Here is a 25,890-nt window from a genome sequence, read left to right on the forward strand (position 1 = left end):
CTTACCCACTTAATTCCCTGTGTCTCACCTCAGTTCCTTACAAAATTGAGTTCGTAAGACAAATCATGGGTCAGTTTCCCAACCATTCTCCAAGGACTAGGTAAAAAGCTGTGTGGAACTGTCGGGGAGACCTGTGTTCTAATTCTAGATCAACCACTTGCTTTCTCTGTAACCCTGAGCAGACAGCCTCTCAACTGTGTTGCTGCTACTCAGATATCGTGGTAGGTCAGCGTCGAGTGAGGGCTTCATTTATTAATATTAAACAACTCTGCACTGAATGCATACCTACTTTGTGTCAGCAGCATCAAGAGCCCTACTAGGATACAGTGGTGGGCAGTTTTAGCAAGAACCTTGCTATCATGAAATGTTATGAATCTAGTGGAGAAAAGTATCACCAATAGACAATTCAATAGACAGTTATGACAAATGGGATTGGGCAGATAGAAAAAGGAACGAAGTGAGGCCTTGCAAAGACTGTGACCAGTATAGTGTCCTTCCCTGTGCTATATATAACTCTGCACCTCTCTTTCAGGTACCTAGAAGGAAACCATTTAACAGCAGTGCCCAAAGAGTTATCCGCCTTCCGACAGCTGACACTTATGTAAGGAGCCTGCCGCTAGTTGGGCATTTGTTTTTCCTTCCTGGGGTGGGGTGGTATAGGACAGGACTGTAGAGACTAAGAGAGAACAGTACTTTGGCAGATGTAGCAGTTCTTAAACTGCATGCCTGCTAGGTGCAGGGAGAGGCAGCTAGCTAGGGAGAAACATGGATGAGGCTGAAGTGGGAGGATTTGCCCAGTGAGGCCTGTGTGCAGAAATAGCCAAGGCATATCATCATAGACTGTGAACTACCTTCCCATTGGTCAGAGGAAACCTCTGACCTCTCCAGGCTTCAAGCTGAGTTGCTGGGCCTTCTAGAATTTCAGTTGCTTGCAAGCTGTGGCCACACTTAGCTTTACCAGGAACACCAGCAAGCATTCCTTCTTTGGTTTCCTAGAAAATGTCTCAAGGGATGGTTTAAACTAAGGGCCTTCAGTAATAGCTGCTATAAGCTTCAAGCATTCCAAGAACTAGATAACCCTTGAGTGGGAAGAACATGAGGCAAGGCCCATGAGCTTTGTCCCTCAATAGTCTCACTGTCTTGCCGTGGTGGGATCCAGAAGGGTAAAATTATTCCCTGGGCAAGTGGTAATAAAAGATGTCATGTCTACTTGAGAGAGGAAAGGAACCAGTCCACAAGAGACAAGGAGCATTCTTTCACAATTAAAGTCAGAGGCCCACTAGTGAAAAGTCCCAGAAAGCCACCATTTGGTCCCCATTCTTGCTCTCCAGAAACCAACGTCTCTATGAACATTTCTCAAACTCAGAGCTATGGACATCTGAGGCCAGATATCTATTGGTTAGGGAAGTTGTCATGATTATTATGAGATCTTGGTCTGTAATAGATGCCAAGAATGCTTCACCCAATAGCGACAGCCAAAAATGTCTGTAGACATTGTCAAATGCCATGGCAGAACAAGTGGTTGAGACCCACTGCTCTGCTGTGTGGAATTGCCCAGGGAGGAGCTGTTGATGCTGTCATTCCATTCTATGGCTACACCTAGGTAAAACATTTGAGTCAAAATATCCAGGCTGGGAATCCTAGCTTCAGAAGTTTTAAAAGCCCCTTGCGTGACTTTAGTGTGCAGCTAATATCTCCCTGCTCTTCTGGAAACTTGTCTCTGAGGAGAAGCCAGAGGGTGTGGTTGATAGAGATGTCTTCTGCCAACTTTGTTTCTCCTAAGAGATGAATCAGATGGAATGAATTAATAACAGATCGAGGACTGGTGATAAGAATTGATCAGGAAGCTAGATGTGGTGATGCACACCAGCAAGATTTACCAATGGAGGTGGAGGCTGGAAGATCACAAGTTCAAGACCAGCCTGAGCTACATAATTTTTAGTGGTGGTGGCACACACTTTTGATCCCAGTACTCAAGAGGCAGAGCCAGGCAAATCTCTGAGTTCGAGGCTAGCCTGGTTTACAGACTGAGTTCCAGGATAGCAGGGCTACACAGAGAAACCCTTTCTTGAAAAAAATATTGATCAAGGGAAGAAACATGCTAGAATAAGGAGAGATTATTTTCTTATATGTATGTTTTGCTAGAATAGAATGTACGACTAGGCATGTAATTGAATGACTTAATCACTGAATGAGTAAATAAATGGATGAATGGGAGGGTTATGACAATGTGAATGGAAAAAATAACATCTGGATCAGTGTATGCATATGGGGGGGCGATAAGTGCGTGGATGAAAACATGAATGGATAGATATGAGAATGGGTAGGCATACAGATGGATAGATGGAGGTGAGTGGGTATATGTCTAGACAGATGGCCAACTATGTGAGGGAGTAACAGGTGGGTGGTGAATGGACAGATGAATGAGTGTGAGGATAGATGGGTGAATGGGTGCATGTGTAGTAATGCATAGGTTGGTTGATAGGTGACACAGTCATGTGATAGTTGGTTGTGGGCTCCCTCTAGTGCTGCTAACAGTATCGGGTGGCTTTTCTGTTTCACTTTACCTAGTGACCTGAGCAACAACAGCATCAGCGTGCTGACCAATCACACCTTCAGCAACATGTCCCACCTCTCCACGCTGTGAGTATGAAGGCATTCATCTTTAACCTCTGAGTGCATGGCCATCTAGTCCTAGATCTCTGGTCCTGAGTACCTTGTTCCAGTGGTCCCCATGGCTTTGGCTGTCCCACTAAAAGGCAGACCTTAGTCATCAGGAAATGCCAGTCGGAGAGGTAGGGGCCTGGCAGATGGAGGAACGAGAAGCTAATTACCTCTGAAGAAGGCTGTCTTTGGAATGCCTTCTGGGATACATGCGTGTTCTTTCCCAGTGGAGGGTTTCCTACACAATTATATTTTGCTCAGACCCATTTATTTCCCATTAGCTCTGCACATTGTAAGCACACACCATTTGACAGTGGAGGGAGGTGGTGGGAAAGCTGATTAGAGAGCCAGTCTGCTGTGGAACATAGGGGTGGGGTTGGAGGTGGGGATGAGCTAAGGAACTTCATGGAGCAGCAGTAGGCTTCCCTTATCCCTGTGTTACGGCATCTTTGTTGATATATTAAATCAGAGAAATTGGAGGAAACATTTGCTTTGATAGGTCCCCTGTGTAAAGAGTGCACCCACAAGAACAGGGGCAGCCACCAGCCTCACATATTTTTTTCCTTTCCACAGGATCCTGAGCTACAACCGGCTGAGATGCATCCCTGTCCATGCCTTCAATGGGCTAAGGTCCCTCCGAGTGCTGTGAGTCACTGGGCCTGGGGTCAGCTTAGATAGTACCGGGTAATAGCACGAGGTGCACAGAGCTCTCCCCTTCCCGCTGTCCTTTAGGCACAGCCTGTTCATTGCCACCCAGCCACCCTTATTTACTCAGAGGGGTAAAGGGAATGGCTCCAAGTCAGCCATTCCTGAGGTCCAGCACACTGCCACTCGGAAGCCTTCAGCTAAGCACTCGCCCCTCCGGTCTGCCCTTTGTTGTGTATCAGATAGGTTACCCTCCACCCCACCCCGTGATTACGGAACTAGGCTACACTAACCTGGTCCTTCCCCTTCCTCGTAAGCACAGAGTAGGGCTCTGTGATGAACAAGCTGCTCACAGGTGCTCACTCCAGCTTCAGAGGGGTGAACACCTCTGCAAGGACCCGAGCTCACAAGCTGGAGGCACACAAACCATTCAGGCTCGAAAGGTTGGCTCACAACATTCTTGTCCAAAAAAACAGAAGTTTTAGGGCCGGATGTGATTGACATGCATGTGTAATTCCAGTCCTTAAGAGGCTGAGGCAGGATGATCGTGAGTTCAAACCCAGCCTAGACTAGTAACTTTGGGTCTAACCTGGACTACTTAACAAGATCCTGTCTCAAAAAAAAAAAAAAATTAAATTAAAAAAAGCTGAAGTTTTAATAAGTTGCCAGCATTTAAATATTACTGACGAATCCTGATTTACACATTCTCTCAGGAAAGCAAGAGCCCGGACCATACCTCAGCTCTTCCCACTAGTTTGCAGGCAGGGTTGTACACTCTGTAGCCTCCACACTCACGCACACACAGAGTTGAGCTGCACACAAGAGCTAGAGGGGCTGCGGAACCTCTGATTCCCAAGCCACAGCTCTGCCCCCACCCTACCCCCATGTATCTTCTCAACCACAAAATCAGATGGTGGTGCTAATTGCCTTCCCGAATCATAGGAGGATTAAATGAGATGCTGTGTCGAAAGCGCATAGCACAGCTCTGGCTACTGCCAGTGTGGAATCAATGCTGATTGGTTATCCAGGTCTCAATAGGAGCTAGACCAGGCGGACACTATGTTTCTCCAACTCTAGGTCTGGCTTGTATATCTTTCTGCCTTGCACTGTTGAATCGATAAAGGTGGCGTGACATATTCCTCTGTCACCTGTCCTTGAGGGATCTCCTCCTGATAGAGCTGTCGCCCCACTCTTAAATCTTACACCCATTTATTTCTAACCTGTCAATATTATAAGAGTAACCCACCATCTTTGAAAGGTTGAGGCCTGGCCATTTCTTCTCCTGGTCCTTTAGAAGAATACTGTGAGCTTAAGAGGATGATGCCCATTTTAGAGATAGGGAAACTGATACCTGGCTGATGAAGTAATACTAGTCATGAAGTAGCTGAGTCTGGCCTCCTGCCTCAGTGCCATCAACAAACAGCACCTAGCAATCTGGTCCAACTCCAGAGGCCCTAGGCTGATGTGATTTATTAAGACCTGCAAAACACCCATGCCAGCGACAGCTCCCGCCACATGTCATCCACACTGCTATTAAAAATCAATTCTCCCGGGGGCAAAGAAGTGCCTGAGCTGACAGTGTGCAATCTGTTACTGTCACTTACCTGTTATCCACTTTCTCCGGGGACTTGGGGAATGGAAACATCAGTGAAACCATTTCCTTGTTTCCAAATGAATGCAGTGGTGGATAGGTCTCATCCACCCTGCCCAAAGCCATACCAGCTTCCCCTTACACTGCCTGCTGGCCCCTGCAGCTCCCAATCTGCCATCCATTCAGTCGGACGCTTCTAGGGATAAAGTGGATGACAGGAGACAGAACTGCCAGTTTTAATTGAATCTCTGTGCATGGGTTCAAGACTTGGAGTCACTCTGATGGGGATCATTCAAAGAATCTGAAAGACAGAAATAGATTTTCCCTGTCCATCTGTCTGTTTCCCAGGGGTGTTTATGGCCTGCTAGGGGCTCCCCTCAATGTGTCCTACCCCAGCTCCAGCACCATCACGGGGTCACAGGGATACATGCCTACATTCAGCTCAAGGGAGCTTCTTGAGTTAAGAGTCAACAGGCTTTAGCATGATCATTCTAGAATCAGTGGGTCTTGGGGATAAAACCAATCTTAGAGCCTCTCTCTCACTCCAACCAAGTACCTCAGTGGGGAGCAACCATTTTCTGCATAAGGACCAATTCAGGAAAAATAACAGCATTTATGGGCTACATTTTTATGATATTTGTATCCTTTCTTCTCATAATTGCACATGTAGGAATTTACGCTGCAGAAAAACCCAAGATGAGGGAAAGGTTCTATAAATCTGGTCTTTGTTGCATTGTTATTTTTAACCTAAATTTTAAATATTACCTACAGGGACACCAATGGGGAGATGTATAAAGAGATTATGACACAGCGAGTCAATGAAATGCAGTTATTAAAAGAGATAAAGATGAAAACTAGACGCAGCGTGGGAAAGGGCTGACTATTTAGCGATTGTGTGGGAAAGGAAACTTAATTATATCTTGTAAACATTGACACCTCTGAACAGAGGCTAGAGGGAACAAGTTTCCAATACTATCAGCTCCATAGCAAGTATGGCAAAGTTAAGTGGGGGGATGGAGACTGATACATAGTAACAATTTAGGGAGTGAGGCTTTTGTTTAGTTTTCTTAGTGTTATGATGATTCATGTGTATAACTGTGGGTACATATGTACTGCAGCATGCGTGTGGAGGTCAGAGGGCATCTTGGCTGTTGGTTATCAGCATGAGGTAGAGATGCTCCTCTTGTTCATGGCTGTGTTCACAGGGTAGCAGGCCCTTGAGCTTCTGGGGATTTTCTTGTCTCTGTGTCCCATCTTGCTATAGGAGAGGAGGGATGACAGACGTGTGCTACTGCTGGCTGTGAGTGGGTTCTGGGTATCTGGACTCAGGTACCCGCACTTCTATATGAGTGCCTTGCCCAAAGACCCACCTCCCTGGCTCCAGGTGGGTTTGTTTTCAATCAGGAATTGCATTAGCTACAATGAATGACATTGGAGCATTTGTATATTCTCGAGTTGGCAAAATCTTCAAAAATAATGAGAGTCCCATAAATGATGCTGTTTGGCACAAAGAAGAGGACAAGTATGAAGGTTTAGCCATAGATATAACCCAACAATGCTCTGGAAAAGCAATAAGAAACCTGGAGGTGGGGTGGTGTGTGTGTGTGTGTGTGTGTGTGTGTGTGTGTGTGTGTGTGTGTGTGGTGTACATGTATCTCTGTCTGCCTCTTTGTATGTGTACGTATGTGGGTGTGGGTGTACATGTATATGTATATCTGTCTGCCTCTCTGTCTCTGTCTGTCTGTGTGTGTTTACCTATGTATGTATGTCTATGTGACTGACCATGTGTGTGTATCTGACTCTCTCTCTGTGTGTGCCTATGTCTTTTTCTACCTCTATCTGTCTTTCTGTCTACCTGTGTGTATGTATGTATGTATGTATGTATGCCTCTGTCTCTACCTCTGTGTATGCTTGTGTCTTTTTCTGTCTCTCTCTCTCTTTTCTGTCTTTCTCTCTGTGTGTACCTGTCTGTCTGTCTGTATGTATGTATGTATGTGTGTCTTTCTGTCTCTGTTTCTCTGTTTCTGGTCTCTCGATTTCTCTGCCTGTCTGTTTCTGTTGCTCTCTTTCTCTCTCTGTGTGTGTGTGTGTGTGTGTGTGTGTGTATTAGTAAGTGCAACTGAGCACATGTCAGACACCAAGACAGGGTGGTCAGGAGCCCAAGTACAAAACATTGTGTGAGGAAAGAAGAATTTTTTTCTACTTTGTTTTTGATGTAAAATAGCTAGCAAGAACATTTTTGTGGACATTTTTGTCCTTCTTTGGGGGTCTGCACACTCTTAGGGATCTTTGCCACACACAGAGTCACATGCCTTGTGTGTGTGTGTGTGTGTGTGTGTGTGTGTGTGTGTGTGTGTGTGTGGTCTTAAATGTCACTCCCCAACCCCACACAGGGGCACCTGGAATCAGTTAGGACAGGGAGGGCTGCCCGAGTGTGTACTGAGGGAGAGACTGAGGTTTCGTTCATCACCCTTCAGATCCTTAGCTCCTCATCCTCGAAGTAAAATTGCACTTTCGATACCCAGGAGAAGCCAAGGACAGCCTGGAGCCCTCCTATGATGTCCCCATGAAGGGTTCCAGATGCTCTTGGTTTGTGGACCTTCCCAAGAGGGACCTCACTGCCTCACCAGAGAGCTGGCCCACCTCTGACAGCCTTGGTCATTAGCAAATGCTGGTGGTGGACTGAGAGATGGATCCCAGTGGCCTCCAGACCGTGGCATCGCCTCACTCCTGGAAACACTAAGCCAAAAGTAAAGATAGACATTCAGCAGGAACTTCCCAACAAAGAGAAAGTCTTAGAGATGCAGAGATGGAGACAGACAAGTGTAGCTGCCTGTTCACTTTCTAACGCCTTCCCTCAGTGAACAAGCTGCAGTGGCACAGTGGCAGGTGGGCTCGGGCAGTAAGTGAGACACAGCTGCTGACCTCTAAAGAGGGGATGCTGTCAAGCTGAGAACCCAGGGTGGCACCTGACAGAAGAGCCACAGACCACAGGGAAGCCTCGGAAAGGACAGCCGTGCAATGTCACCCCTGTGTATGCACTACCCAAGGGATAAGGGCTTTGTGCTCCTTATCATAGTTTTCCCCCTATGAGGAACATGCCTTTATTTATCCCCATTGTCTGTCTCTCACTAGCCCTAAAGGGAGGCTTCTCCTGTCCCCTCTGAAGGTGTGAGTGTGCCCATACTGTAGTAAATGGATAATGGAGAGAAGGTGTTGAGAGACGTGGGTGTGTGCATGTATACAGGAGCTCCACGAACTGCAAAGATGCAAGAGGCCGAATGGCTAAAGCCTACACCCCTTCCATGGAGAGGGGCAGTGGAGTAGGCAGTAGGGTACTATTGTTACAGAGGGGTAACAAATGCTGTTTAGGAGACACAGATCGAGAACTACTGCTCTAGAATGAGGGAGGAGAGGTCCCTCATACTTTTCTAAGGTCATTGGAAGAGCAGAGAGAGCTTCAAGCCAAGTTCACTTCCAGGGAGGTGTACAGAAGAGAAAGACACGAGAAGGCACATGCATCCACTTCTCTGTCATCATTGAGGATGGTGATTTACATGCTCAAGTCCTTCCTTGGGGCCCAATCCAGGACCAAGAGCCTGCAGCATAGGTGGATCAGTTGTCCTTGTAAATCATAGCCCATTGGTCTGCAGGTCTGGAGACCTCAGCAGCTCAGCTCATAGCAACTGGGAGCAAGACTTGATATCACAGCCAAAGCTGTCGTTGGGTCCCTCAGTGGTTTTCTATTAGAGCTTCATGACCCTGAGGGGGTAGGCAGCCTCGTTCCCAACTGGCCTACCATGAATCTGCCAGACAGCAGGCAACAGTGAAGGCACCTGAATCGATAGCAGGTTGAGGCCAGCGTGAAGCAGGGAGAGTGATTCGACTAAGCACACTGGGAAGAGATGAGCACTACCTAGAGGACCACTCCTTCCAGCTGTCCCCGGTGCCCCCACGTAAAGGACAGCTTGCACCTGGCAAATCACACGCAGAATGGGCTAGCATGAGGTTGACAGCGGAGGACTGTCTGAGGAAGAAGGAGAATTCTAAATCATTGCTTCTAATCATCATAGCATAGTTAGTAACCTATGTGGCTTCTGGGAGCCAGTAGTACCTCCCACACGTGGGACCTCCCACACGTGAGACCTCATTCAGACTCTTTATTTTTTAAAGTAAGTAAATATGAAGTGTCCTTATGACTTTTTCACACGTCTTTAGTTTGGGTTGATCTTCCCATCATCTTCTTCTCTCTCCCATATCCCTGTCCCCTATTCTCCCTGCCGTTCGCCAGTTAGCACTTAGAAAATACTCAATTCTTTCTGCATAGTCTAAAACATGAACATGACAATCTGACCATTGGTCATCGCGCCATTTAACAATCAGACTGAGGCTCAAGAGAGAATAAGCCACTTTGCCCAAGGCCATACAGCTGGTAAGTGGCAGAGACAGAGTCTGAAAGCAAGTGACTTGGCTCCAGAAGAGATGGATTAGCCACTATCAGAATACAGAACAGACAGCATTAGCCACAGTTGATCAAGCACAGAACATCATCTCTGGAACTCTGATGGTTTCATTACTCAGGTGTGGAAACTGAGGTCCAGAAAAGCGGCTTCTCTGTGACTCCCCCAGGTTCATAGAGTTTGGAAGTCCATCCTCTTCTCTGTCAAGCCCTCTCAGCTCCTCCACTCCTGCCACTGCCCTAGACAGAGCGATGTCCATGCCCCTCAGCAATGGCAGCAGCAACTGATATCACAAGCTGCGGGGCTCTGGGAACCACAGAAGGGTGGCTGGGCTGGGTGAATATGGTGGCTCACTGGAGTCACTTACTATCCTGTGTCTTCTGCCTCAGAACCCTCCATGGCAACGACATTTCCAGTGTTCCTGAAGGCTCCTTCAATGATCTGACATCCCTTTCCCACCTGTAAGTAGCCCCTTTCTTAAGGTGCATTGGCTCAAAACAGAACATGGTAATGGTGACAGTCATCACTTCTTGTGTATTCTGTCCCCATGTTGGGCATTTGGACCTCTGTATGCACAGGGGCCTAGCTCCAGGAGCCCCAGTAACCCACAAATGCTCAAGTCACTTATGTACAGTGAGGAGGCGTATGCGTTGAACACCACACATTCTCCTGTGTGCTTGAAATAGTCTCTGGAGTACTTAAGATGCCCAGTACAGTTGTAAATGCTTTGTAAATAATGGTTATAGTATATTGAGTGTGGAATAAGGGCCCCCAAAAAGTCCAGGTTTATATGTATTCATTACACGTGAAACTTTTAAAAATTATTTTTGACCCATAGTTGGTTGGAACTGTAAATAGGAAAGCTGAGTGAGATTCAGAAAGTGAATGGGGGCTTATTCTGAGATGCTGTATTCAAACTGTACACAATGGTTTTGTTTTGGAAGCCTTCGAAGGCATCTATCCTGTCAAACAGTGTAAATGTTTGAACCCCCTTTTTATACCCTAAACCCTTCTGATGAATTCTCTCTTACAGTTTTTATAGCATTAAGATGCTTTATTTATGAAATTCAGACTTGGGAAAGCTAAAGCGTTTCCCCTGCAGCTGCCAAGCCAGCAGGTAGCCAGCTCCGGGTTTGCCTTGACTCCAGTGGGCATACTCTCAACCACTCTGTACTCCTTTCTTATTCCACTCAAGGAACTTGAGACCATAAATGATAGCTACCCATCAAGCTACTCAGTGAGACCGCGGAGTAGAGCTCAGTCCCCTGACTCCCAGGACAGCCCTCTTTCCCTAGCGAGTACTCTCAGATAGTTTCCAGGTATCTATCTCTGTTGGTAAGATGGTAAGACTGTATTCCTCCTCTGTATAGTTTAATTATTTTCATGTTGTGTGCAGAGGCTACAGTACTGACATGTATGCATTCTATAAATCAAAAGTAGAAATAGTGAAGAATAGGATTTAAAAAAAAAAAGAATTGTACTGTTTTCTTCCCAATCGCTTTGGAGAAGTTTGGGGTGAGCTATGGCTCACCCCCATATCATCAATCTCATCGACTTAAAGCTGCTGCCTGAATTTGGGTCTTGGAACAACTCTTTGAAGAACAAATCTTCTAACAGACCCTGTACTTGAGAACCACATGAGAAGGTGGCCAGAGGTCTGGAGTGTGTCCCTGGAAAGCCAGGACAGGATGAGAGTTAAGGACAGAATGTTCCAGAGCAGTGAGGACAAAGCCTCGGGAGTGGGAAGCCACTTAGGTGGGGACAGAACATCTATTGAATTGGAAATAGACTTTGGAAACTTTTATTTTTTCCCCTTAGTGGAGATGTGTCTTCTAGCCTGTATACCAAACTCCTATAGTTTAATATCAAAACCTTGAGTTTTCAGAGAGCCACAGAGGCTGTAGGCCAGGCCAGGCAGGGCCTAACTTCCTCTTCTGCCTTCCAGGGCCCTGGGAACCAACCCTCTCCACTGTGACTGCAGTCTGCGTTGGTTATCAGAGTGGGTAAAGGCTGGATACAAGGAGCCTGGCATTGCCAGATGCAGTAGCCCGGAGTCCATGGCAGACAGACTCCTGCTCACCACTCCCACCCACCGGTTCCAGTGCAAAGGTAGGTGTCGCCTGCCCACCACATCTCTGCCCTCACAAGATCTGCCGTGTTTTCAACATCTAAGCACATGTGGCTTGCAAAAACACAGCTTATCTCATGCATATAACATAGGTATACTGTATATTTTATCTCTACTTATGATGCATTGTAAATGCAGTATACAAAGTTGTTACATTGTGTTGTTTAAGGACTAATGACCAGTACATGATTAGTGTAGGTACAGTTTTGTTCCAGATATTTATGGTCTGTGGTTGTCTGAATCTTCAGATGTGGAATCTGCTTATTAGAGATTCATGAATATAGAGGGCTGACTGTACTCACTGGCTCCTTCTCCATATATTGTCTATAGCTGAGAACATCTCTAACCTACGTTCCTCACCCAGTAATATTAGCATTCACATTACTGCCTCAAGATTCTTATGTATGTGACTTTTAATAATTTTTACATTTATTTCTCTCTCTCTCTTTCTTGTTCGTGTGTGTGTGTGTATGCGCGTGTGTGTGTGTGTGTGTGTGTGTGTGTGTATACGTGCACATGCATATGTGCAAACACATACCCAATACAGTGTATAGATGGAGGTCAAGAGACCACTTGTGGGAACTGGTTATGTCCTTCCACCATGTGGACTCCAGGGACTGACCTCAGGTCCTCAGGCTTTGTGGACCTTCACCCACTAAGCCATCTTGTCCTTGTACATATTATTTTTATTAACTCATTATAACTATCCACTCCTGAATTTTTACATGGCAGGGTCTATATTATGTGTGTTTTAATTCACCATTTTATTTAACATATTAACACATTACTTATTAACATATTAACATTATTTAATTTTTTTCTGTGTCAGATTAACTCTCCAACATTTTTATGAGTAGATATCTATAATACCCTCATGTTAAATATTTAGAGCAGCTAAGACTTAAAGAGGTTGAATGAACAACAATAGGAACTAACTAGTACCCTCAGAGCTCCCAGGGTCTCAACCACCAACCAAGGACTGCACATGGAGGGGTCTGATTGTTCTGGCAGCATGTGTATAGTAGAGGATTGCAAATGCGATCATCAATGGGAGGAGAGGACCTCGGCCCTGTGAGGGTTCTGTGCCCCAGTGTAGGGGAATGCGAGGGCCAGAAAGTGGGAGAGGGCGGGGTGGCAGGCATGGGGAAGTGGGAGGCAACAGAGGTTTGTTTTTGTTGTTTTTGTTTGTTTCTTTGTTTTTTGGAGGGGAAACTGGGAATGGAGAAATTTACATGTAAATAAAGAAAATATCTAAAAAAAAAAAAAAAAAGAGGTTGAATGAACTCTCCCCACTTGGTAATGTTGAGAGTCAAACCCAGAGCCTCACTCATCTTTACAAGCGTCTCCCTCTGAGCCACATCTGTATCTCAAACTAATTCATAAGAACACAACAATAGGACCTCACTCTTCCTAACTCTAAAACATGGGCTTCTGACCCTCACAGCGCTGCTATCTCCCACCACAGCCTACTCAATGGTTTCTTGGTTGAAAATCTTCACAGTGTTTCCATTTTCCCTCTTACTGTGAATGCATGAAGGTGTTTCTCTGTTTAACATTGTATCCTTAGATAAGAGTCAGAGACTCAGCCGGGCGGTAGTGGCGCACGCCTTTAATCCCAGCACTTGAGAGGCAGAGGCAGGTGGATTTCTGAGTTCAGAGTTCGAGGCCAACCTGGTCTACAGAGTGAGTTCCAGGACAGCCAGGGATACACAGAGAAACCCTGTCTCGAAAAACCAAAAAGAAAAAAGAAAAAAGAGTCAGAGACTCAAAATGATTGGCTCCAAATATGTTGTCTGCAAACAATTTGCAGAATCAATTTCCAAAATGGCTGATAAAGGACTCGGGCTCTCATTAGTGCCCCCTGAGCATCTTTTTCTTAGAGAACCAGGTTCCTTTGTCTTACTTTATAGTCCGAGTAGTGCCTTTATTTTATCTGCCCTTAATTTTGAGGCATCCTGAATTTAATTTCGGAATCTATCTTGCATCTGCGCTGAGCATCCGTCTGTTAATGCCCTTTGCTCGTCTCCGAGAATCTCAATGTTCAGTTTTTATTTTCCCTTTAAAACTGCGCAGTGTCCCATGTGGCTGCTGAAAGCAAAGAACATTTCATTGATTTAAAGCTAATTTTAACTTTCTACTTCCTGCTTCTGAGACATCTGATCTGATACTAGAGGGACTCAAATAACCCTGGAATAGTGGTGCTCAATCTTGACAGGAATCACCTGCAGAGCTTTAAAAATCACTACTCAAGGGCAGGGGTTGAACTGGGTAGAACTGCCTAACGTGTAAGGTCAGGTTGGATCCCCAGTGCTTGCAAAATAACATTGGTTCTGGATCCGACAATCTCTGAGTTACAATCTAGGCATGCGATGTAGGCTGGTTCTGATTTGTCCTTGGGTGTCAAGAGAAATCTCTGTGCCTCAGGAACCCCTCAGTCAGAGGCAAGCATGGGCAGATGGTTCCTCTCATTCTGATGTGAGCCCAAGTTGGACCTGTTGGTTTCAGAGCTCCCTGGGACCAATCTGTTCATCTACCTACAAATGGCCACTCACCAGAGTGACTCTCAACCCATCTCCAGGTTGAGGACTGTTAGCTCCAGACTAGTTAAAGTTCTGATATTAAATAGAGTGTGTGTGTGTGTGTGTGTGTGTATCCATGACTCATGCTCAAAACTGTCTATAGCAGTAGACATAGTCCCTTTATGCAAAGCTCTATGTGGGGACCAGGACCTCCTTCCATCCCTTGCCCCACCCCCAGGGAAAAAAAAAGAAAAAAAAAACAAGACACGGTTAAAACTTCATGGGTAACAAAGGCAAAAAGCTCCCATCAGCATCTTCCTGTGTGACATCATCACTCCTAAGGTCTTGAAGAAAGGACTCTTCAAGATGTGCCTTGGCATCCATCCTTGGCTATTCTATGGGAAATGGCTTGGCAGGGGCAAAAAAGGAGAAGGTCAAAACAGAGCCTGTGCTGAGAACTTCCTGGAATAGAAGATACGCAGGAGGGTTCTAATTATGGCGCACTGTTTGCAGATTAGCACCCAAATCGGATCAGGCTAATTACAGTAATTGATTTGACTGCATAAGTGCTTCTGTATGATGTCCCACTGTGATTCTTACTCACTGGACAGTCGTTGAATTAATGGGACTCTCTCCAGATGAATGTACAGCCTCAAGAGAGCCAGTGGCCCTCTGGGTCTAGAGATGGGAGGGAGCTAGAGCGGAGGGGAAGAAAGGGGAGGTAGTGTACTCAGAGAGCTGCTGCCCACTCTCTGGTTTTGTTACTCAGGGCCAGTGGACATTAACATCATGGCCAAGTGCAACGCCTGCCTCTCTAGCCCATGCAAGAACAACGGCACTTGCAGTCAGGATCCTGTGGAGCAGTACCGCTGTACCTGCCCCTACAGCTACAAGGTAAGGCAGGAGGCTCTGCCACCACTCATGCCCAGGCTCTTCCTTTGTCCTGGCTGAAGGGAGAGGCCCGGTGCAGTTAATGCTATGTAGAATAGCCTGGATAATTCTACAATTCACTGTGACCTGCCCCCCGCCAAGTCACATTAGCCAACAGCATCCCTAGCCTCCTCCAAATTGCCTACCAGACAGGACCTGTGGAATCTTGACAGAGATGCTGAGATGAGAAGGAAATGCTACCTACCTACGTGGGGGCTTGTTTGTTTTGTTTTGTTTTGTTTGTGAGTCACAGGGAGATTACAACCCAGACAATTAAAAAATGCCCTCCTAGAAAAGACATCCCTTGAATCCAGTATCCTGACTGCTATTTCAGAGAATAAGGGAATTAGGGACTCAAAGACTCAATGGTCCAGGGCTTCCAAGGCCACCCACATAGTTGTCAAACCCAACAGAAAGATGGAGACTACCAGTTCTCCCATCCCTTCTACCAGAAATCCAGGCTACTTCCAAGACAATCTTTTCCCCCAGCACAATCCAGAAGAGTTACACTGTCCCCCTACTAATATATAGACTGTATCATGCTCTATGCTTGGCGTCTGGCTCACTCTTTATCCTAGCAAACCTATGAAGAAAGCCTATTTTATAAGCATAGAAACTGGGCTTCTGTAGATCTGGGATTAAAACTCAAGGGTATACAGGCCCAAGGCCTACGTCCTTTACCCTGAAGAGGTTCCCAGATAGCTGAACCTCTTTCAGTGCCTCACTGGGGTCAGCAAAGGTGTGACTCAATGCTCTTCTGTGAGATCTGAATGCACTGGACAAGCCAAGAGTCCAGGGTATCCTGTAGCCCATCTTGTGCACCATCTGCACAGGCTGAGTGTCGGGAACACAGCATCTGCATCCATCCTCAAGGGACTGGCCCTGCACAATAACAGGCTTGAAAGGCAGTTTCCAAGGAACAGCTACCTGGTGGCTTTCTCAGCTACTGTCTGGCTGCTAGCAGATGGTGTCAGAGTGCCACCTATGGGCCTGGAACAAGAAAGCCCAAGGATTCCTTTTTAAACCAGCTTTTTAAACCTGAAGCTTTAAATGTAGCCTAGAGTCCAAGCACAGAGATTGAGAGTGACTTAACTCAGGCACCAATCTACTGAGCCCTGTGCACGTGTGTCCAGTGGAAGGGAAGGAGTCCCAGGCTCTATAATTACAAAGAAGCGTGTGCGGATTGCAGCATTGCCATGCGTGAGGTGTATGTCAATGACCAGTGACTTCACCTCAGCCTTCTCATCCGGACACCGGGACACATCCCACAGGTTGGGAAAAATCGATGCACAGTCAGTGACATGTGCAGTATACCAAGGAGAGGACCCACTGTATGGGAAGTACTTGATAAGTTGACGAATCCCCACATTTAACTTCCCTCTTTTAAGCTGCCCCACCCCTCATGCTGGAGTGTGAGATTAGCCTATGGTTCACTGCTGCTTTTCATTTGGGACTCGGTTCACAAGTGTCAGGGATTATCGTACATGTTGCCACACTGCCTGGGGAAACCAGAGCCTTCTAAGGATACATAGCCATTGCTGTTGGTCTTCTTAATTGGAATGTATTATGTCAGCATGCTTGGTAAGTACAAGGACTTACCCACACTTCACCACCTACAAAGCACAGAAGCTAAAAAACTAACCCAGCCTGGTCTTCCCCAGTGACTGGCTGTCTCTACACCTCGCCCTTCCACCTGTAAGAGGGAATTCTCAAGCTCTCCAGCCGAGTTGTAACAAGGCTAAACACACATCCCGTGTGCACTTCACCAACCCTGGTGCCAGGTTCAGTAAACATACCACAAGGCTAACAATTCTGGAGTTTAGGAAAGTAAAATATATCTGATTCTTCTCTTACCACTGGGCTTCAACGCATACAGTTCACGCACAAATCTTCGCTGGCTCTGATTAGTACGTCCCAAGCCTTCGTATGCCCAGGAATCTTATTAAGATGTAGGTTCTGATTTGTGAGAGCTGGGGTCAGGCCTGGGATGCTGTATATTTAACAAGCTCCCCAGGGCTGCCCAGGCTACTGGTCCAAGGAACACACTTTGAGTAACAAGGTCCCTGAGTGGTCCCCCACCCCATCTGACACAGAGATTCCAGTGAGGTTGCTGCTCCTAGGCTCTTTTAGAGGAAGCCACTAGCCCAGATTCTGTCAGAGAGGGGAGATAAGGTGGGTTGGAGAACGGAGGGAAGAGAACCTCCCAGTTCATGTAGATTTGAACAAAATGCAGCGGAAGAGAATTGAATTGGACTAATTAGGCACACATTGGAAATGGTGATTGCTTTTCAAGGATGTGTAAGTGACAGAAATCTTCATCTGAAGTCCCAATTACTATGTTTTCAAGCAGTGGAAATGCCTCCTAGATTTCTGTGCTCAGCCTAAAGGTCTAAAAGAGATCCTACAAACCATACCAGCCTTGGTGTGGGGATGGGGATTCTGCCTGAGCCAAGTGGTACTTTGCAAGAACATCAGAGTACACAGGTCAGGGCTGGGGGTGGAGGGTTCCCCACTGGATCCTTTTTAAGGTTCTCTTATTCTACTCTTCATAATTATCTCTGTAATACCACTACCACCCATGCATGCATTCCTGAACTATCTAGGGTACTCAGCCCTGCCTCAGACCCTAGTCATGATCATCACTGCTGCTTCCTTACAGGGCTGCATCACCTAGGAGGTACCTTGCAGGTAATGTGATTCACAATGGTAGTTCATTCACCTCAGGACAGATAGAGATTGAACATCCCTTATATGAATGCTTGAGACCAAAGCATCTCAGATTTCAGGTGTTTCTGGATCTTATAATACTTGCATATGCATACTAAAATATCTTGGGGCTGGGGACCTGAGTGTGGGTCCCAGAACCTATGACAAAGCCAAGCATTGTGATGCTAACTTATCGTCTCAGAACTGGGCATCAGAGGCAGGCATGTGGGTAGAGCTTGTTGACCAGCCAGCTTAGACAAGTGGTCAAGACTCAGGTCCCAGTAAGAGACGGACCATTGAGTTAACTCAGTGGGCAAAGGCACTTACTGCGCAAGCCTAGTGACATAAGTTGGATATCTAGATCCCATGTATCTTAGGATTTCCGTTGCTGCCAAGAGACACTATGACCAAGGCAACTCTTATAAAGGACATTCATTGGGGCTGGCTTACAGTTTCAGAGGTCAGTCCATTATCATCACGGTGGGAAGCATGGGAGCATGGTAGATATGGTACTGGAGACGGATCTGAGAGTTCTACATCTTGATCCAAAGGCAGCCAGGAGGAGAAGGTCTTCTGCAGGCAGCCAGGAAGAGAGTATCTTCCTCACTGGGCAGAACCTGAGCATAGGAAGCCTCGAAGTCCACTTACACAGTGACACACTTCCTCCAACAAGGCCACACCCATTTCAATAAGGCCACACCTCCTAATAGTGCCATTCCCGTGGGCCAAGCATTTAAACACATGGGGGCCAAACGTGTTCAAACCACCACATTGTAAAGAAGGAAGAAAGGGACTAATTACACAATGTTATCCACTAACCTCCACACTCACGCTGTGGCATTCACCATGCACACACACAGTAATTTTAAGGTAGATGAAACCTGAGGATAACACCTCAGGTTGACCTCTGGCTTTCACATGCATGCAAGTATAGACACACACACACTCACACACACATGCTCACACTCAAAGATATCCAGGAAATAGAACCCAAATCTAATAATGAAACTAGCCTGGTTTATATATACACGTAGGCTAACATTGGAAGCATTTTTACTGTACCCTCATTTGAATCATGACCTGAAGTCAAGGGTAGAATTTTTTCCACTTCTGGGGATGTGTCAGCACCCAAATGGGTTGGTATACTTTGAATTCCTGAATTTGGCATACTCTACCTCACTCCCATTTCATGGAACACAAAAACAAGGTCACCAAAAACCAGTCATTTCCTTATGGCATGTAGCAGCCTGCCGAGGCTCAGCTCTGATCCACTCTACTCCAGAGCCCAGGTTTTTAGAGGAACAGACCAAATGGTCCAGCATAGAGGTGCCTGGTGCTGAATTTGTACTCAGCTGTCTGGGCTCATCTGTTGGCCGCCTGTTTCACTAACTGCTGTGAAATCTCAGGCCTATTTCCTTCTTTTCCAAGTCTGCCTTCCCTATCTGTTAAAAGGGAGTGTAATGACAATTGTACCAATCTCACAGAGTTCTTGGGAACATTATATGTGATCATGAATATAAAACACTTAGCTTGAAGCCTGAAATGGAAAACGTGCTCAATACCGTGAGTGAGAATTCCTATTACACTTTCCATTCCAGACACTGACTTTCAGAAAGTGGGCCCTGAGTCACTGTGGCTTGGGGGTGGCAAGCCAGATAGCTCCTCAAAGCACACATTTCCTCTCACTCTCCCCTCTCAGAAACCTCTGTGTGGGGCTTACATAAAGAACCAGACAGGGACTCTGCCTTCCAGCTACTGGAGAGGGGCCTGAGGCTCCAGCAAGCAAGAGAGGACGATGACACATCTGGGCCCACAGTGGAGGCAATCCTGGCCCAACGCCTCAGGCTCAGCTGGCAGTAAGCACACAGCCAGGAACCCCCAGTCCCATGCATAGTCACTGTCCCAGTCATAGACACTGGCGGCAACAGAAGACAGGACAGGCTCTTCTCAGGCAGATGGTGAGCAGGTGGCGGTGGCAGTGGGAAGGCTCCCATGATCACCCTGGCCTGGCATGCACTCAAGTCACTGAACTCATGGCTCAAAACTATATACAGCAGATACCTCCCCAGGCCTGGTGCTACTGGGTCCCACAAAGTGCAGCTTGCATATCCCAAAAAAAGTACAGGATCCATGTCCCAAGTATAGGGTATATGTCCTAAGAGAGGAGCAGGAGCCATGGGGCAAGCAGATCCCTGGGATATTATTAGGTTTAGTGTCTACAGTCTGGGCCTTGTGGTCACCCACTCAGAGCCTTTATCCTTGTTCCTTTGACCTGGCATAATCACCCCCACCTGCCACTCACTGGCCCCTCCTCAGCTCATCCCTACCCTGAAGAGGAGCCTGGTCCAACAGAACTCTGCCTCACTCCAGACCATTGCAGGTCTTAGTCTGGCCCAGCCTTGAACTCCACCTTTGGAATGTAGACAGCAAAACAGCAAAGCTGTCCTACAGACAAACCAGCCAATGAGGAAGTAGAAGTGGGCGTGTCACTTTATAGAACACGGGTCTACAGGTTATAACTTAGTTCCCCCTGCTCATGGTGTGGACTCTATTTAACCTCAGTAACACAAATAGCAATATCATCTGCTAGCTTTTACAGGAGGCCTACCATGTGCCAAGTGTATTATGTAATATACAGTGCTTCCTTCTGTGAAAGCTCCCATATAATTAATTCTCATGGCAACCCTGCACAGAGGTTAAAGGTCTGGTGCCCATTATCAGCCAAGATGAGGGGGAGCTGGAATCGAAAGCTCACGTGGACTCCCAGCCCGTACTCATGCCCGCAGCTCAGGACAGAGAAGTCTGTGAACTAGGGAATGGGTCATGCTGGAGCCTGAACACTGCCCTCTCAACCTCCCCTTCTCATGAGGAGTGAGTGACCAAGCAATGACTCCCTTTGTCTTGTACTCACTTCTATCTCAGCTTTATCCCAGAGGATGCTGGGAAGTCCCTGGGGTCTCCTGGGTCCTAGCAGCTACCCAAAGCCTCAGCTTACCTCATCTGTTCCTCAGGGCAAAGACTGCACCGTACCCATCAACACCTGCGTCCAGAACCCCTGTCAGCATGGCGGCACCTGCCACCTCAGTGAGAACCACAGAGATGGGTTCAGGTAAGAGCTCAGCCCTGACCTTCCCTCTTCTTCAAGAGCTTCCGCATCAGACTCCTTATGGGAATGATGTCAGTGCAGGATGTATTAGTACCCCCTGCCCTGTACAAGAAGAAGCTGAGGCATCAAAAGACGAACTCACCCCAGAGTCACAAAGCACTGGTATAGGGGCCTCTAGTCCTTTCTCACTAAATGGTAAGATACCCTGGCCCATCTGTCTCCCAGCGACTTTAGGGGATGTCGTTTCCCAGCTGTGGCCCCAGCAGAAGCAGATCACTGGAAGGGTTCTCCCTCAGCACATTGGTTGGGCACTAGCCCCTCACAATAAAGATGAGACCCTGGTGCCAGACAGGCTCTGGGCAACCTCAAAGCCCAAACTGCACATAATTAAGTTATCAAAAGCCCTCTAGCCAGGGGCTGCTGTGTGGTCTGGGGAAGAACTCTACAGAGAACCCAGCTGGCCCGTGCATCGCCCTACCGAGCCAGCTCCAACCAACCAGGACTCCTAAAAAGAGGAGCACAGACACTGTTCCTGTTCCTGCCCAGAGTCAGCCAAACCACCCGCTTCTCCTGTTCATCAGGAACAGCCAGCCAGGAACTGTACTCCCAAGGCTAAAAATGTGCTCTGCCCCACTCAAGCCTGAGACAGGAAACAGAGCTTCCCTGGCAGTGACTGCACGTCAGGGGCATGCTTCACCCTCTGTCTCGGGTGATTTTCATGTGAACTGGAACCTTAGCTATGAACTATGTAGGGGATGACATATCTGTATGTGCTCCTAGGAGGAACCACCTTCTGCTGTAGTATAACACTTTGGCAAGCAGAGACACGGTGAGGGGCTTCTCAGGACTCCAATCCTGAGTCAGTTCCTACAGCTTCCCTGACAGAGAGGCTGAAAACAGTGGAAATATTCCCTCTACAGTTCTAGAGGACTGACTCCAACCCCCAAGTGTGTGCAGGGCCCAGTGTGAGGGGGCATGACTCCTTGACTAGTTGTGGATTCTGCTTTATTGGACATTTTGGGCAATCCAAGGCTTATAGTGCATCATTCTAGCTCCAGGCTGCATCATCACAGAGCAGCAGGGCTGGGTCTGTCTCCCCATAGCTGGCCTAACAACAGTGGTTCTCAACCTGTGGGTCTTGACCCCTTTGGTGCCAAATGACCCTTTCACAGGGGTTGCATATCGGATATTCTGCATATCAGATATATATATATTAGCTCATAACAGTAGCAAAATTATAATTATGAAGTAGCAACAAAAATAATTTTATGGTTGAGGATCGCCACAACCTTAGGAACTGTGTCAAAGGGTCACAGCATTAGGGAGATTGGAAAATACTGTCTGATGAGGATGCCATGTTGAAATAGGGAATGTGCCCTCACATGACTTTGATGCATCATCAAAGCTGCATCAGCTCCATTTCCAAATAAGGTCACATTTGAGGTCCAGGGGAGTAGTGCTTCCTTTCCTTTTTAGGGGACCCCAGTCCAACGTACGACAACTCTAAAGTACCAGACTCCCAGAAACATCACCTGCCTTCTCCACTCAGGTGCTACTGTTTCTCGCTGCATTGCCCGCTCACCAAATAAGCAAAGGCCAAGGCTAGAGATAGAGCTCAGCCGCAGAGCATTTCTGCAAGAATTCTAAAACAGACAAGCCAATAAATAAATTAGATAGGTAATAGAAACATAGATAGACAGACAGACAGACAGATATGATATATGCATGCATGTATACAGACATATAGACATACACAAATAAAAAGCCCCAGAGCTAACCACCCAGGAGAATTTAAAAAGGAGGACGAGACCTCAGAATCTGAGCAAAGCCCTCACTGCCAACTCACTGCTCCCAAAGCCGCCCTGGCTCAGGGTTCTTAATTGTTTCTATTCATGACCCGTTTTGCCCAGAATATTTTTATTCAATCAAGGCTATGAAAGTATATAACAAAATGTCAGGACCGGAGAGACAGCTCAATGGTTAAGCATGCTGGCTACTCTTGCAGAGGACCTACACTTAGTTCCCAGCACTCTATGGTAGCTCACAGCTGTCCATAACTCCAGTTCCAGTGGTCTGACACCTTCAGGTATCCGTGGGTACGTCATGCACATGATACACATGTATACACATGTACACATACATACAGGTAAAGCATCCATACACATAGAATATTTTTTAACATTTTACTTTTTTTTTTTTTAGATTTCTTTTATTATTATATCTAAGTACACTGTAGCTGTCTTCAGACAGCCCCGGAAGAGGGCATCAGTTCTCATTATGGATGGTTGTGAGCCACCATGTGGTTGCTGGGATTTGAACTCTGGACCTTCAGAAGAGCAATCAGTGCTCTTAACTACTGAGCCATCTCTCCAGCCCCTTAACATTTTAAAGTATATGAAAAAGTCATATTCTTTTATACCTAGGCTATGAAAAAAATCATAAGTTTATTTTAAAATAATTCTTAGGTGTGTGTATATATAGTATATATCATTAATATATATTTATTATCTATTAAAGAGAAAGACAAGTTTGTATACTAATGAGATTAATTAAATGTTGGCTAAATAATTGATATTGTAGGACATAGAGCACTTTCAATGTTTTTTTAGAATTGATAGATATTTTTATTTTAAAATCACAATTTCTTAGACCAGTGCTTTGCATAATGACAGAAGTATATTTAGGACCATTTCAGAAACTGTTGGAACTTCTATCCTAAACACAAGCCAAAATCCATGTAACAACTTTTTATGACTCTCAAGCTAGCGGCTCCAGTAGCATTTTTAGGGTATTATTTATTCCTTGACAATTTTACACGTGTATGCAATGTATCTTGGTCATATAAGTAACCCCTCCCACTCTGCCCAGACCTCTACCGAGACATCTGCCTTCCCTCCTCATGTCCTTTGTATTTAATAACCCACTGGGTCCAATTAGTATTGCACGCATGTGCATGGGCATGAGGCCGTCCACCAGAGCATGGGCAGCCTACCAACAGCCATAGCCCAGAAGAGTCGCCCTCCCCCCAGCAGGCGTCAGTCAAGCACAGCTCCTCAACTAGAAGTGGATCCTCTCCTGCCCAGGCTGGAATGTTGACTGGCCCAATCTTATGCAGGTCTTGTATGGGTAACCAGAACTGCTGTGCATTCATGAGCAGAACAGCCATGTCACTAAAGAAAGACTGTTTTACAGCACTCATTACCACCCTCCGGCTCTAATATTTTTTTGTACATCCCCTTCCTTGATGAGCCTTGGAAGAGTTGATGTAAATTATGTTGCATTTGGGGCTGAATATTCAGTTACTGCTTATACTCCACACTTGACCACCCTACTTTGATAGTAACCCTAATCTATGGGTATAAACATAAATATTTAGAGTCATTTGACAATGTGTCCCTTTGGCAAAACCACAGTAGTTAAGTTTTATCCTCAAGCCTAGGACCTCCTGAGCCATGGGTGTGCAGTGTCTGACGGGCATTCCCTCCCGTGGAGAACTCATCAAATCCAATCAGAAATTGGTTACACACATAACAGTCATGTCACTAGTACACCTGTGTAACATCTTGCCTGGAAGATCAGTGTTGTAGCATGGAACATCCATCACGGGCTAAGCTCATGAAGGAAACTTTTCTCCCTCAGTATCCTGCATAGAACCTTCTGGCACTCTGAAATCTAGTCAATAGAGAGAAAGCTTTTTCAGTCAATTCTAGCTTGATTTCTTTATGTCCTACAACCAAAGTGTCAAACAGTGATTTTTAAAAAAATTAAACATTCTAACACAATGCAATCCAAAGATAATACCAACCTGATGAGGAGCGACGGTAGGAAAATATTAAAAGCCTTTACTGTTTTAGTTTTAAAACTTCATTAGTATTCACAGTTCTGTATTCAAACCCTTATGTTTCTGTGACAGTAGAAAACCACACGTGCGCAGTTAAAATAGTGCAAATTCATAACATACAAAAGTCTCCAATCTGTGCAGAGGTGTTTCGGGCAGCATGGCATGACACCACGCATGGAGCAAAGTGTACATGCTTGCTCAGAAGCAAAGCTGCAGAGAAGTCATGTGATGTGGCACCAGCAAGCACTGACAGAAACACCTGGGATCCATTATGCATTTGATTTTTAATTAAATGTTGGACTGTGTGCTCTCAGAAACCTTTGGCTGTTGCCAGGATTTTCACAATCCCTACATTCAGTTATGGGGTGCCATATGGGGTCACAATCCACCTTTTGAAAAGCTTCATCTTGAGAAGCCCTTCAAGGAACCTGATGAGGACAGAGAAAACTTTGACGTCCTCCCCACCACCTCTCCAGCCATTAGCAACATCTACTCTGTTGACCAGCCATCATGTCTGTCACCCCTGCCAGGCAATCCCAAGACCCCAGGAAACCCAAGGAACTTGGATTTGGGGGAAAACTCACAATTAATCCCACTGTTTAAGGTCTTTGAGTACCTGCTTCTGTGTGACTATAAAGAACTGCCCCTTTTCATGATGCCCTGGGTCCATAACAGAAAGGGAAATAAGATCATGTTTGCTCTGCTTGGTGAGCTCAACCCTCAGAAGTCCTTGAACTAGAGAATGTGACACGATTTTCAAGTTGTAAGGAAACTGGTAAAGTAGTGTTCTGGGCCCATGAAATTGGCTTTCTCCTAGCTTAGTTTGCTTTTTAATCCATTTGCAAAATCAGAGCTGTCTCCAAGTAGAGACCTAGACTTGAGGTCTACAGCTGGAGCCACTTTCATGGATGCCCCTAGCTCTCTCACCAGAACTTGGGCCCTGAAAGAGGGAGCTTCATAGAAGCATGTCATCAGGCACTAGCTCCCTCCCATCCCTCAGCACATCCTAGTCCCTAGCTGCTTTGCTGCTGCCCGGGCCTCGCCTGTTCTTCTAACCTTGCACGGCCACTCCTAGGAGCAAGGTTTGTCAGGGGTGGTATAGGGAGAGGTAACCTCCAACATAGGTACCACATCGGAGGCAAAAGAAAGCAGTGCACCTGCTGATGGATGTCCTTTGAGATAGGCTCACAAAGGGTCCTCAGTCTTGGCAGCAGAGAGATCCTCCGACTTCATCTCCTCAGAAGCTGGGGCATCGGGACCTGACAGGAATAGCAGTAGGGGAGACTGTCATGGTGTGGGG

General features: G+C 46.3%; 1 protein-coding gene across 1 annotated transcript in view; it reads left to right on the forward strand.

The window, feature by feature from the left end:
• The window catches only part of Slit3 (slit guidance ligand 3), a 600,224-nt gene that overhangs the window by 541,687 nt on the left and 32,647 nt on the right, over nt 1-25,890 (forward strand). The window contains exons 21-27 of the mRNA XM_031352736.1: nt 533-601; nt 2,572-2,643; nt 3,238-3,309; nt 9,750-9,821; nt 11,306-11,469; nt 14,777-14,901; nt 20,655-20,752. Of these exons, the coding sequence (XP_031208596.1) occupies nt 533-601; nt 2,572-2,643; nt 3,238-3,309; nt 9,750-9,821; nt 11,306-11,469; nt 14,777-14,901; nt 20,655-20,752 (672 nt within the window). The remainder of the gene's footprint in view (nt 1-532; nt 602-2,571; nt 2,644-3,237; nt 3,310-9,749; nt 9,822-11,305; nt 11,470-14,776; nt 14,902-20,654; nt 20,753-25,890) is intronic.

The sequence above is a fragment of the Mastomys coucha genome, unplaced genomic scaffold (genome assembly GCF_008632895.1).
Source record: "Mastomys coucha isolate ucsf_1 unplaced genomic scaffold, UCSF_Mcou_1 pScaffold5, whole genome shotgun sequence".
Lineage (NCBI taxonomy): Eukaryota > Metazoa > Chordata > Mammalia > Rodentia > Muridae > Mastomys > Mastomys coucha.